Source organism: Prinia subflava, chromosome 8 (genome assembly GCF_021018805.1).
Source record: "Prinia subflava isolate CZ2003 ecotype Zambia chromosome 8, Cam_Psub_1.2, whole genome shotgun sequence".
Classification (NCBI taxonomy): Eukaryota; Metazoa; Chordata; class Aves; order Passeriformes; family Cisticolidae; genus Prinia; species Prinia subflava.
In genome coordinates, this window is record NC_086254.1 from 20,479,329 (window position 1) to 20,491,881 (window position 12,553).

The 12,553-nt window shown below is 55.0% G+C and overlaps 1 protein-coding gene across 1 annotated transcript; it reads right to left on the reverse strand.

Annotated features, from left to right (window-relative positions):
- Window positions 1–2,057: 2,057 nt before the first annotated feature.
- Window positions 2,058–11,112, reverse strand: CCDC43 (coiled-coil domain containing 43). Its single transcript, XM_063403987.1, has 5 exons — window positions 10,759–11,112; window positions 7,868–7,955; window positions 5,418–5,553; window positions 4,743–4,798; window positions 2,058–3,419 (listed from the first exon to the last, which is right to left on the reverse strand). The coding sequence occupies exons 1-5, from the start codon at window positions 10,987–10,989 to the stop codon at window positions 3,232–3,234; spliced, it is 699 nt and encodes a 232-aa protein (XP_063260057.1). The 5' UTR covers window positions 10,990–11,112; the 3' UTR covers window positions 2,058–3,231.
- Window positions 11,113–12,553: the final 1,441 nt, after the last annotated feature.

The following is a 12,553-nucleotide window of genomic DNA, read 5'->3' on the forward strand; positions in this document are numbered from 1 at the left end:
CTTAGTTCCCTTCTGCATTTGGGCAGCTCCCAGCACTGGTGTTTGCTTGCAGCTCTCAGTCTTTAGGAGCAGAAGTGCTCGGGACAGAGTGACCCTGGGAAACCCACAACCAGTGGGTTAAAGTTATGAGCTGACCATGCCTACACACCCTGGTACTGACACAGCTCTGTTCTTCCTGCTGCTGGGAATGCTGATGTGCAGAAGGGGTGATGGCATCAGGTGAATTGTCATGAGATGATGTGCAGAAATGACTGAGAAAGGCTCAGCAGGTGGGGTGTGATCACGGCAATGACAGAAGTGCTGCCAGGTGAGTGGGGCAGAACAAGCACAGCTTCCTAACAGTCACTGCACTGGGGGTTGTTCAGTTTGACCCAGGCTGTGTTGATGTTAAAGCAAAAACAGACTGTGCTGACTGGAGTTGTCTATAAGAAATAAATTCATTTTTGTTGAAGAGCTTTTGTTCTGCAAGTGTGTTTCCAGGCCACGCTCCTCGAGCCTTAACCAGTACTGGGGGGAAGCATTCAGTCTGTTATGGAATTGCGTTCACGATAAAGCAAAGGGGATGCTGAAATCCCTCTCTGGAGAGAGCCATGACCATAACATCAGACATGCCAAGGGAGCCAGAGTAGGGAATGTTTCTTCCCTGCAAATGTCTTAGCTCCAAGCTCTGCATTGCCAGGGAAGGCTGATGCAGCAATTCTGTCATCTGCACTGGGAATCTGAGGGGTGAGTCCAGAGTATTCCTGCTGTATAAATACAGCAGGTGCCAGCTGTGCACTGCTGACTGTCCTGAATGGAGCAGCAGTGGCTGGAGCTCCAGAACCTGAGTTGTGCCAGCCTGGGCACCTGGTCCATGGCACAAACTGCTGACATGGGAAGGGGTGGGCGCACAGTCCTGGGGGGCAGCATCATGAGGTGGGGACAGCCCTTCAGCCTCATGGGCTGGGAAGCATCAGCTCACTTTGAGTTTCCAACACCACTGGCTGCTGCTGTGGTGCTGCTCCTGGCCACGGTTCCGCTCTGCCCCAGGACAGCTGCTGAAAGCCACAGGGCTGGACTTGCCCTTGCTCCTGATCCCTGTCCCTGACAGGGCCTTTCCCAACGGCAGAGCAAGGTTTGGCCAGACAACAGCCCAGCCCTGTGCCTGGCTGGGAGTGCAGGGGCCAGCGGTACCTGCAGAGGGATCTGCAGGGCTGTGGGAGCCCCTTCCCACCGTGTGTGTGTGTGTGACTGCCCTTCCTGCATCCCTGCAGGCACCTATGGATGAGCACACACAGTACAGCCTGTTCCTGGACAGGCTCTGGAGTACAGCAGTGGGCACAGCAGGCTCAGAGCCTCCTCTCCCGTGGAGGTGAACGCTGCCCTTCCCTGGACCCTCACAACCAAAGGTCTCAGGAGGCACTGACAGGCTCAGGTGGGCCGTGCCTGTGCAGGTGGGCAGCTCCAGCCCTCAGCTTGCATTTTCCTTGGAAGCCAAGGGCTGGGCAGTTCAGTGCCAGGTCACCGAGCTCCAGGTAAAGCCACTCTGGCTGACAAGGATGGGCAGCAGCTGCTGCCAGAGCAAGTGGGGTGCCAGTGATAGATGAGATCTCCAGTGCTGTCGGACTCCTGAACCCACCCCATGCATTGCCAGGGCTGCCTTGGGCCCAGGCAGAGCCAGTGCCTCAGGCTCTGGTACAAGGGGCTGGTACACGGGCTCCAGGGCACTAGAGGAAGTGAGGGCTGGGGCTTAATCACACCCCCCTCCCTCAACAGCTGCCCCCTGCCCTGTTCCACTGCAGTCCCACACCCTGGCAGCTGCCTGAGGCACCTGAAACACAATGCTCCAACCAGGAACCACCACAGTGCACCAGGCCAGGCTGGGGAAGAGAGCCTTGGGGAGCAATACAGCTGGGCCAGGTCCCAGGAAAGGGCATCACAGCCCTGAGAAACAAGGCATGAATGAATCTGCACCAAAGCAGCAGCACGTGAGCCTCCAGAAATGCTGCTGCTGGGCCAGCAAGGACACACCATTGGCACTGCCATCATGAATGGCAACATCACTCAGAGCAACTCACTTCTTGGGCAATCAAGATTTATTATTCAAGTCCAAAGACAAAGCAGTTGGAGACTCACACAGCACAGCAGCAGCCTGAGGGGGAGGCCAGGCCCCCTGGAGTCAGAGCGGTGCCAAAAGCGGCCCTGGGTCAGGCACGCCGGGAGTGCAGGAGCACAGCTCAGCACAGGTCACCTCACAGCACACAGGCACCCAGAGCACACCCGGTCCTCTCACAGCCACTCCTTCCCCCTCAGTTCACAGGATTAGTGTTCTCCCTCCCCAGTGGGCAACAGCATCACAAAAAAGGCTGGGGCGGCAGGGAGGAGCCCTTTGGGGGGAAGAGGAGCATTCAGAAAGAGCACTGCAGTTCCTGATGGCAGCTATGCCCAACAGGCAGTGACCCCAGCACAGGCCTGGCTCACCCTGCTTGTGCCAAACCAGCTTCAGAGCTTCACCCTGGCAGCAGCTGTGGAGGTAACAGTCCATGTTCACCCCACAGAACATTGGGGAGCACCATTTTCCAGCAATCTGGAGTCTTAAAACTGCGTTAGGATTGTGGTTTGCTGCTACTGAGGCCAATGCTCCTGCCCAGGTGGTGTTTCCCTCACTCACAGGCTGTAGCTCATCTATTTCACACATCTCACTCCTCTGCTGCAGCCCAGTGCTGCCCCGTGCTGAGCTCAGCTCCACTCCTGCTCCCCTAGCCCAGCACAAGCAGGGCTGGAGCGTTGGTCTCAGCAGTGCAAACACAGGGATTTGCAAAGATATTTTTCAAGGCTTGTGTAAATGAATCCATGTGTGCCCCAGGGCAGTGTGCTCTGGCTCGTGGCAGGACAGGCTCAGCTCAAACCACAGCCAGGGCAGGGGCTGCTCCTACACCATGCTCTGCTCCCACGTGGTCAGAAGTAAAAATGGATCAATTTAACAACACGGACATAATCACTTCACCCTTCTTTGGTACAGACACTGGCCACGAGCACCGACTGGGACACTGACACCACAAGCACAGGGCACACGGAGTCCAGGAGCTGCTCAGAGATTCTGTTCTGCTATGTAACAAAACAAAACAAAAAAAAGGCAACACTTCCCAAGAACTGCTCCCAGCCACGTGCCTGGAATTCTTGCTGCTTTTAAAACACACACCGTATTCAGAATTAATTTTATCCTTTGAGAGTCCAACTGGAAATCACCAGCTACCGCTTCCGCTCGCCCTTCTGTGTTCGTTTCTTCTCCTTCTCCTTCCTCTCCTGCTTGGCCAGCTTGTCCTTCTCCCGCTGCAGTCTATCCTGCTCTTTCTTCTTCTGGAACTCATCCCGCAGCAGCTCCCGCTCCAGCTTCCTGGCGTTCAGGACATCCTCCACGTTGGTGTTTCGGAACAGCGCTGCCGTGGGCTAAGGACCGACAACACTCTGGCTCGGCTCATGTGAGACAAACTGTGAAGTTTGTTCTACCTCCCCCCTCACCTTCTGACTCCCTACTGCCTCACAAGGCAGGTAAGGAATTGGGGAATGAGGAATGCAGAAAGGAGAAGGAATCTCTGATTGTTTTCCCAAAAGAAAAGTCAGGTTGAAAAACACTCACTCCTAGAGAAGGAAGGGTTTGGAGCACAAGTCTGATGAGGAGTGGCTGAGGGAGCTGGGGGGGGGCTCAGCCTGGACAAAAGGAGGCTGAGGGAACACCTTCTCACTCTCCACAACTCCCTGGCAGGTGGGTGCAGCCAGGGGTTGAGCTCTGCTCCCAGGGAACAGGGACAGGAGAGGGAACAGCCTCAAGTTATGGCAGGAGAGGTTTAGGTTGGCTATTGGAAAAACTACTTCATGGAGAAGGTGCTCAGGCATTGGCACAGGCTACCCAGGGTAGTGGAGGAGTCCCATCCCTGAGGGATTTAAATGTCATGGATGTGGCACTTGGGGACAGGGGTTAGTGGTGGCCTTGGCAGTGCTGGGGGAATGGCTGGACTCCATGTCAGAGGGCTTTTCCAACCTCACTGATTCTATGTTTTTTTCCTAGAAAAATGAGGTTCTTAAGACTGATGTGTAGAAATGCATGTCAAACCTCTACAAACCTGAAAGCAAGCAAACACAGGGTACAGCCTTGAGTTGGGTTCACTGCAGGTGTGTGACATGTCTGAACACATACATACATGTACATACGTGTGTGTATATGTGCAGATACATACATGTCCCTATGTAGGGACAAGAATCATTTACATTTCATATTTAATTATGTGATAAAATCTGCTGCCATCTTAAATATGCCTGGGAGCTCAAGGACGGTCCCAGTTCTGAGACACGGGCCCCTTGGCCCATCCTGAGTGTTCAGCTGCACCATGGCCTGCCAAGCTTCCTTCCTGACATGGTTCCCCTCTCTGGACACCAGCTAACATTAACCTGGTGTTCTGGGAGCATTGTCCTTATCAATAAGCATGTTCTGTGAAGCTGCAAGAAAGTGGAAGATGGAAAGAAGGGAGGAGAAGAAAATGCAAATGGCAGGGTTGGTGTGAGCACTGTGCACAGAGCACACGGACCTGTCACTGTCACTGTGAGCAAGGTCAGGGTACACAGAGAGAAAAACCAATCCCCAAGCTTAAAAGGAGGCCCTAAAGAAACAGGGAGACCAGCACAGCAAGAGAAGGATGGGTTTCCTCACCATGGAGGCTGCCTGCCCCACAAACAGCCCGAGTCACCAGGAATTCAAAGGATACATTTTTCTGATCCAATATTTACTGCTGTCGTTGATCCATCCTGTTCATCCCCACCAGTGAGAGAATTAAGGAAACGCAGACATCAGTAATGAACTTGTGCCTCTCTACAGCCACACCTCACTCAAATAACAGCTTTATAAGGAAGAAGCATCTGGACTCTCACAGGTATGCACAGGTATGCACAGCTCCCACCCTCAGCTCCTGCTGCTCCAGGGCCAGATGCAGTTGCCTACAGTTCACTCAGCTGGGAAGGGAAGAGCTTGTTCTTCAGCACCACAAAGGGTTAACTTCTAACCCTCCCACTCCACACACTCTCTCTGTAAAGGATTATTTCAGATTTCTCCTGGGAAAGCAAGAGAGAAACTCAGCACCAGTGGCGAGGATGAGGGCATTCACTGCTCTCCTGCCACACACCTGGGCTGGGCAAAGCATGACAGCCACGTGCTGGTGGGGACAAACACCCTCCCCTCCCAGAGCATCTGCTCACAGCACTCCATGAACAAGGAGCTTCCATCTTTATCCATCGCAGTTATTTTATTGTGAAGGAGACTGCAAAGCTTCCCCAGCTCTCCCCACGGGACCCTGCAGAGCTGGGAGGGCACTGTTGTTGGAGGAGGTTTAGAAGAGCTGTTGTCCCACACGGGCCTGAGCCCCGCCAGTGCAGGAAAAGGATATTCCTCCTCATCGGTCACGTTGGCATACTGGGCCAGGAGCGCAGCCTTCCTCTGCTTCTCCTCCTGGGACACCTCCTTGGGCTTCACCACTATCCTGGCCTGCTTCTCCATCATGCTGGCGATGGCCTGGACCTCATCTGACAGGAGAGGAGTGACAGTGTCAGCCCAGGCCACACACACGGCCACCGAGCCCCTGGTGGCATCACTGCCTCCTCCCTCTGCAGCTCCACCCACGCCTTGTCCTGCAGGGACACTGTCCTGGGGGAGATGCACCCAGCCAAAGGGAGATATCTCACCCAAAAACACCCCCCAGGCTTTTCCCAAGGACTCTAGTGGTGCTGTCAAAGCCAGCTGCTGTGGGGAATCCCAGCTGGGATCTGGAAGAGATGGAGCTGCTGAGGAGGCACCACGGGGCTGGCAAGGGCCAGCATGGGGCTGACACCCTGAGGTGACACCAGCTTCTCCCTTCCAGGGGGAATTCCCTGTGCCGCACCCAGCCACCACCAGACACTGTTATTCCTGGAGTAGACACTGTTTTTCCTGGAGTAAGGGAAGTTTCACAATGAAACTGGAATCAGTTGGGCTCTGGCTAATGAAAATCCATTTGACTCCAAATCACATTCTCTTCTGCTTCAAAGCAGCTTAATAAGTTTATTTAAGGATGTACTTAACCCCCATCAAAGAGAAATTCTGAAAACCTGAAGTGAGGGATCAGTTCCATGCTCTCCCTTTCTTTCCAACCAAGAGAAACCAACAGCTGATTTACCTTTTAACACTGAAATTCCACTGCCCATTTCCTAAAATGACATCTAGGTTTTGATGCCAATTTTTTTAGCCTGTTAATCACTTACCCTCAGGACTTTCTTATTCTGAGTGGATACACACTTCAGAGGGGATTTATCCTTTTATGGAACCCCAGTGAAATAATTTCACCTTGGGATTTCATGAACCCAGACACATTGTGCTGCCTTTCTATAACAAGAAAAATCCCTGTGGGTGAGCACTGGCAGGAGCAGGAGGAGCCCAGCAGCAGCTCCAGCAGCAGCTCCAGCAATCCCAGTCACTTGTCCCCAAAAGAAATTTATTTTATTTAATGCATGGAACAGCATTAACTTCTCCCTGTCCCTAGCCAAAGGCAAGGTCAGGCCAAGAACAGACTTCCGGGATTTTTTGGGAAAGCCACTGAGCTGCTGCCTGGTGGAGCTACTGTGTCCATGCAGGGGGTGAGGGAGAGGGGGGTGCTGGGGCTGATCCAGTGACAAGGGACTTGCTGCAGAGCCACTCCTGGGTGACACTGGGCACTGACAATGTCCTGTTTGCAGCCACAGGCACCAAGAAAATGCAAAGCAAACAAAAAGCAGGATTTAGCCAAAAGGGACATTGCATTGTCACGATCTCCTGTCAGGTCCGTGCCACTGCAGTGTCACTGATCCATGCTTGAACCACAAATCCTCCCAGCACACGGCTCCACTGCATCCAGAGGCCTGCACAGGGACCAGGACAAACCTCTCCAGGTTTGGAGAGGAAAAGGAGAGGTCCTGGCTCCCAGCTGAGGACAAGGGATGGATTCAGGGAGGGGACACAGGAACAGTGGGGCTGTATGGGGCTGGGGATGGAGCAGTGACAGTTTTTCAGCAGTCTCACACAGCTTCTTCCAACAAGCATTTATGGGAAAAGAGGAGAGCTGAAAAAGGGAAATGTTGGAAGAGGAAATAGGGAGGTGTGAGTGGGGTGAGCAGCAGCAGGGACTGCCCAGTTCTCCACAGGGGCAGCTGCAGTTGTACAAACCAGCTGCTTTCCAGACTGCCATAGAAGCAGCACAGGTTTCTATACCATAATAGCTGCAGTGCCAGCACTGAACAGAGACAGCCCTGGACGTGTTGGGAAAAGTTTCTGAAAAAACCACAGAATGGTTTGGGTTGGACCTTAATGACCATCTCATCAGAAAAAAAATCCTATAGAAAAAAAAACAACACACAAACAAAAACCCCATCAAAACCACAGCAAAAAAAAAACCCAAACAAAACAAAAACCAACAAAAAACCCCACACCAAAACAAACCAAAACAAACCCCAACCAACCACCACAAAAAAACCCGATGCCAAACCAAAAAATAACAACAGAAGGCAAAAAACCCCACAAACAAGAAAACAAAAAAAACCAAACACTTTTCCCCTGCAGCATAATGAACCCAAAGAACAGCAAATGCTGGGGCAGCCCAAAGTGAAGCTGCTCATCCCCACGGCAGGTGAAAAAGTAACTGAGCAGCAGTGGAACGAGGGGCAGGTCAGACCTGCAGCCATGGGGCAGCGTTGGTTTAACTCCTACCAGGACAAACACAAAGTCCCCCTTGAGGTGAGGCCCTGCAGGTTACCCCACACTGAGGACCAGGGCACAGCACCCCAGGGCGCAGCACCCCAGGGCGCAGCACCCCAGGGCGCAGCACTCTACCTTCTTTCTCCTCTTTGGCATCAACGACCTGGGAGTCAGACCACCTCTCCACAACCTCCCTGCACACATCGTTCAAGAGATCTTCTTCCTAGTAAGGGAAAAGAGACTCCTCAGACTTGGAACAGAGTTGGCTGCTTCAAACCAGCACCAGTCAGACAGGAAAAGCAGCAGCTACAAAGGATCTGCACACCCAGCAATCAGCTCAGGAATACAGCTTTTCACCCCAAATCTGCTTGTTAAGCACACACAGCACTGTGTTTTCCCTGGGATGACACAATCACACCGTGTCTGGTCTCTGTGCACACGAACAGCTCTGACACACGTGGGTTTCACAGCGGTGGCTGTGCAGGTGCCACGGCCCTGCCCACACCCAGGAGGCCATCGGGGATCTTTGCTCCCACAGCCTCCTGCCCAGCATCCTCTCTCCCTGAGCAAGGCCACCAGGACGTGACTCAGTGCCACCTCCACCCCAAGCTCACTAAAGGGAATAAATCACACGGGATAAATCGTAGGTCAGGGCCAGTACAGAGCTGGAACCACTGCGGTGGTGCTGACAGACATCACCTCCCACCAGCAGGGACATTCTGGTCTCCCCTGACCATTAAACACAACTGAGCGGTGGCAGTGGGACACATCCCCTGCTCCAGCACAGGCTCCTCCAGGGGCTGCAGGTGAATCTCTGCTCCAGCGTGGATCTCCAGGGGCCGCAGGGGCACTGCTGCCTCTCCATGGCAATCCCCACAGAACCTCAGCCATGGTGCCTGGAGCTGCTCCTGCCCCTCCTTCCCCACTGACCCTGCAGAGCTGCTCCTCTCACAGGTTCTCACTCCTCCCTCCAGCTGTGCTTCTAGAGGTGGTTTTTTCCCTGCTTAAAATTGTTACTTAAAGGTGCTGAATGTCTTGGAGCTGATTGGTATTTGCTCCATGAAACATGGGAGATCCAAACACCACTGATGGGGAGGTCACAGAGCTCAGGGGCCACCACCAAATATTTCCAAACAAACAAGAAATGATGTTGGTTTGGAGTTCAATAAATACAGAGAAAAATCAACCATGGAAAACACAGGAGAGGTGGATTCTGTCTGGTTTAAAGAGAAGAACTGGACAGAAATAGAACTCAATTTTAAGTTTCTTGATTAGAAATGGTGACATCTGAATAAACTTACTAGTGCAATACATGATCAGGACTGAGGAACCATGGACATGAGAGCAGATGTCACCTTATTTTAAAAAGGGTTGTGAAAGACAAACAAGTGAAGAAAAAAATCCTCTGTAATCTGTGTATGGAACTAGGAGAAGAGACTTGGCAAGAAAACCCTCAAATTCACCAAATGAAACACTGTTTCAAAAGTCAATACAGAAATAAGCACAGAGTCTAAAAATAAAGAAACAAAAAGAAATTTTAAAAAGAACAGACTGCAAAGAGTAATTACAAAGTCTCAGGGTTCAAGAGACAAAAATGGTTTACAGGAATGGCAGAAAAATGAAACTGAGCTGGAAACTGCAAATGAGGCTCAACTCAGCTGTGGCAGAGCAGGAGGAGGCTGTGATGTGACAGGGGCAGCCCTGGACTCAGGGGACTTGGGAACCCCACAGCTGCTCAGTCCTGGCAGCAGCAGCACAGAAAGGAACTCAGCACTGAGCAGAAAAGGGGAAACAGCAGAAAACTGGAATATCAGGAAAGGAGAATATCAGTGGCAGGGCCGGCCAGCACTGCTCAGATAGGACACACTTCCCAAGCCTGGAGAGGGCCGGGCACAGTGACAGGGATGGAATGAAGTCTGGTAATTACAGGCAGGTTAATTAACCTCAGCTACTGCAGAGCAGCACTTTGCTAAGACATCTGGCTCCGTCCCTCAGGATGCACCATTTGCTTTTCCAGCTCTTTTAGGCTCAAAAACAATTCAGTGAGTTCCCTGCTGTGCCCCAGCGTGGGGAGGGGACTGGGACAGCAGGGGAGGGTGCTCCAAGTTTTAGGAAACTCATCTGGAATGGCACAGTCAGTGTACAGAAGAAATGGTGTCATACCTGTGATAAGAAAATACTTATCACCCAGTGCCTCTGGGTTTTGTGCTCCCACACTGATATTTTGGGAGGAAATCAGCGACAGCCACTGAGCAGACAGTTCCCAACACCAGCTCATGATTTAGCATTTTACATGAAACAACCATTAATTAAAAATTCCCGAGACACAGACACTGTAAAAATCATACAAGGATTATTGAAGAGAAATCCCTCCCCGCACTCTCCTGGCTCCCAGGAATCCGCCAGGGGCCGGGGCGAGCGCTGCCCACCCCCCGAGCTCGCCCCGGCTGTTCCTGTCCGTCCCGGCCCCAGCCGGATCTGATTCCTGACAGACAGCGCGTGTGAGGCACCGGAGCACCGCCCCACACGCTCCTGCCAGGGGATTTACCATTAAAAGTCACCTCTCGGAGCCCAGCTGGCGCTGCCAGGCCGCCCAGCTCGCGGTGCTCACAAATAAAGGGCATCCCCGTGTTCCGCACGAACAGCCCCTTCCACGGCACGGGCAGAGCTCCCATCAGCTCCGAGCCTGCCACAAAACCCCTCCCCAGCCAACAATGCCCCCAAACAGGCACCGAAAACCCCGCAAGGGTCGCGGGTGGGGGTAAACAAAGCCCCTGGATGTGGGTGTCCTCCCAGTAAGGGGCACCCCGCTCCGGGAAGGGGCCGATGCGCCCCAGGGCTCCGGGAGCCGCCCCGCCTGCCCTCCCCGCCCGACCCACGGAGCCCCCGGCCCAGCGAGGCCGCAGCCCCGCGTCGCCTTCTGCGCTGCAGGGGAGCCCCGGCGGGAGCACGGAGCGCTCATGGGCGCGGGGCGGACGGCGAGACCCCGCCGGCCCGGGGGCCGCGGAGGGACCCCCGCCCCTCACCAGGCAGGCGGCCAGCACGGCCCGCAGCGCCTCCAGCCGCTCCTCATCGCTCTCCTCCTCCCGCAGCAGCCCCTCGATGTAGGCGCCGTACACGGCGCGGTCCAGCCCCAGCGCGTCCAGCCGCGCTGCGAGCCAGGCCGGGAACGGCGGCGGCTCCGGGGCCAGGATGGGCGCCGGGACCGGGAGCGGGATCGGGAGCGCGGCCGCACCCGCCCCGCCGGGCGCCGCCATCTTGGGCCTTCAGAGAGGGGGACGGCGGCCGCGGAGGGACAAACTGCGGCGCCGGCGGGAGCCGCGGGCGCGGGGTCGGGGTCGGCGCCGCCGTGCCCGGACGGGAGCAGCGGGACCGGGCGGGCAGTGCGGTGTGCTCGGCGTGCCCCGTGTGCCCCCTGCGCCCTTGGCACAGCTTCTCCTTCCCCGAGAGAACGGCTTCGCGGGGAGCGGCGCGTCCCTGCGCGGCCGCCGTGCGGGGCGGGCCGGGGCGGGGCGGGCGGCGGAATTTAAACGAGCACAAGCGGCGGGCTCCCGGCGGCTCCGAGCCCCGGGCAGGGCCATGGCCGGCACGGCCTCCCCTCGGCCTCTCCGCGGACAGTCCTTCTACCTGGACCTGCCGAGCGGCCGCAGCGCCCGAGACCTGGCGGAGGCCATCGGGCGGCTCGGCGGGGTGAGCGCGGGCCGGGGGCCTGAGGGCCGGGAGGGGCTGGGGGTGACCCGGGACTGACCCGGGACTGCGGGGTCCCTGCCACGGGGGGGTGGGTCTTGGGTGGGCCTCGCTCCTTTTCTGTCTCTGCTCATTTTTTAACTTTCCCTGATTTTCTTGTTTTTCCTGTGGGCCGGTTCCCTCGCCGGGTTCGCGTGCAGCCGGAGCCCTGGTGGCTGGTGGAGCTCGTCGCGGCCCGGCCCCTCGGGCAGGCCCGCCGGCTCCGCACCGGCCTTTCCCTCATCCCCGGGGGCTCCCGGCGCTCCGCTCCGGCCGGTGCCGGCGGCCACCCCGGGAGAAACCCCCAGGCTGCGGGGAGCAGCGCCCCGGCCGTGGAGGTGCTTCCAGTCAGGGGTGACGGTCACCTCGGCCTGCGAGCGCTTCCCGGGGGTGAGAACCGGCTGCGGCTCACAGGGGCAGCTCCCAGAGGTGGTAACTGCTCGTGTGGCGATGGGTGCCCCACCACACGGTGAGAAATGATTGCCTGGCCAGGGACACGTTTTGCAGGTGATTGTAACTGATGTGTGGTTTCCCCTCATCGCTGACAACAAGCCTGTGGCAGTTTAGTTTTTTAGGGAAGTTGTGGGACTTCCAAATGGAATTCAACATAGGGTAAAGTAGGGAAATGCCAACCAAGGTTCTTATCATGGAGCTATGTGCTTTTCTCGTGGTTTTCCCAGAAAAGCCATCTGGGCCCATTTCCCTGGGAGGCTGTTTTTTGGGTGGATCCCAGTGGCATCCTTTGTGGCCTCCAGGCTTCCTTGCTGCTGATATTCCTCATTAATTCCTTTTATCCTGTCCCAAAACCCTTCAAAAAGTAGCATCACCTCAGTCCCTCAAGCTGGAGCTGAGCATGGGGTTGTACTTGTTCATCTTTATTACTCTTGTGCACAGTTTGGTTATAACAGTTGTTACTATTTGTTTTTAAGCTCTTTAATATCTCTGAGGTAATCATCTCATATAACCTCAAAACTTAAATCTTACAATACACACTAGTATAAAACCTTTTAGTTCTTGCTGATGATGTATCCCTTCAGCCCTGATCGGGTGTTGGCTGCACAGGCATGTGGGGAAGGTGACCTGCACTGTTTTCAT

Coding starts and splice junctions, on each gene's coding strand:
- CCDC43 (XM_063403987.1), bottom strand. CDS start 10,989: ATGGCGGCGCCCGGCGGGGCGGGTGCGGCCGCGCTCCCGATCCCGCTC. Junction 7,956..10,758: donor CCGTGCTGGCCGCCTGCCTG/GTGAGGGGCGGG, acceptor TTCCCTTACTAG/GAAGAAGATCTCTTGAACGA. Junction 3,420..4,742: donor AAATATTGGATCAGAAAAAT/GTATCCTTTGAA, acceptor AGCCCACGGCAG/CGCTGTTCCGAAACACCAAC.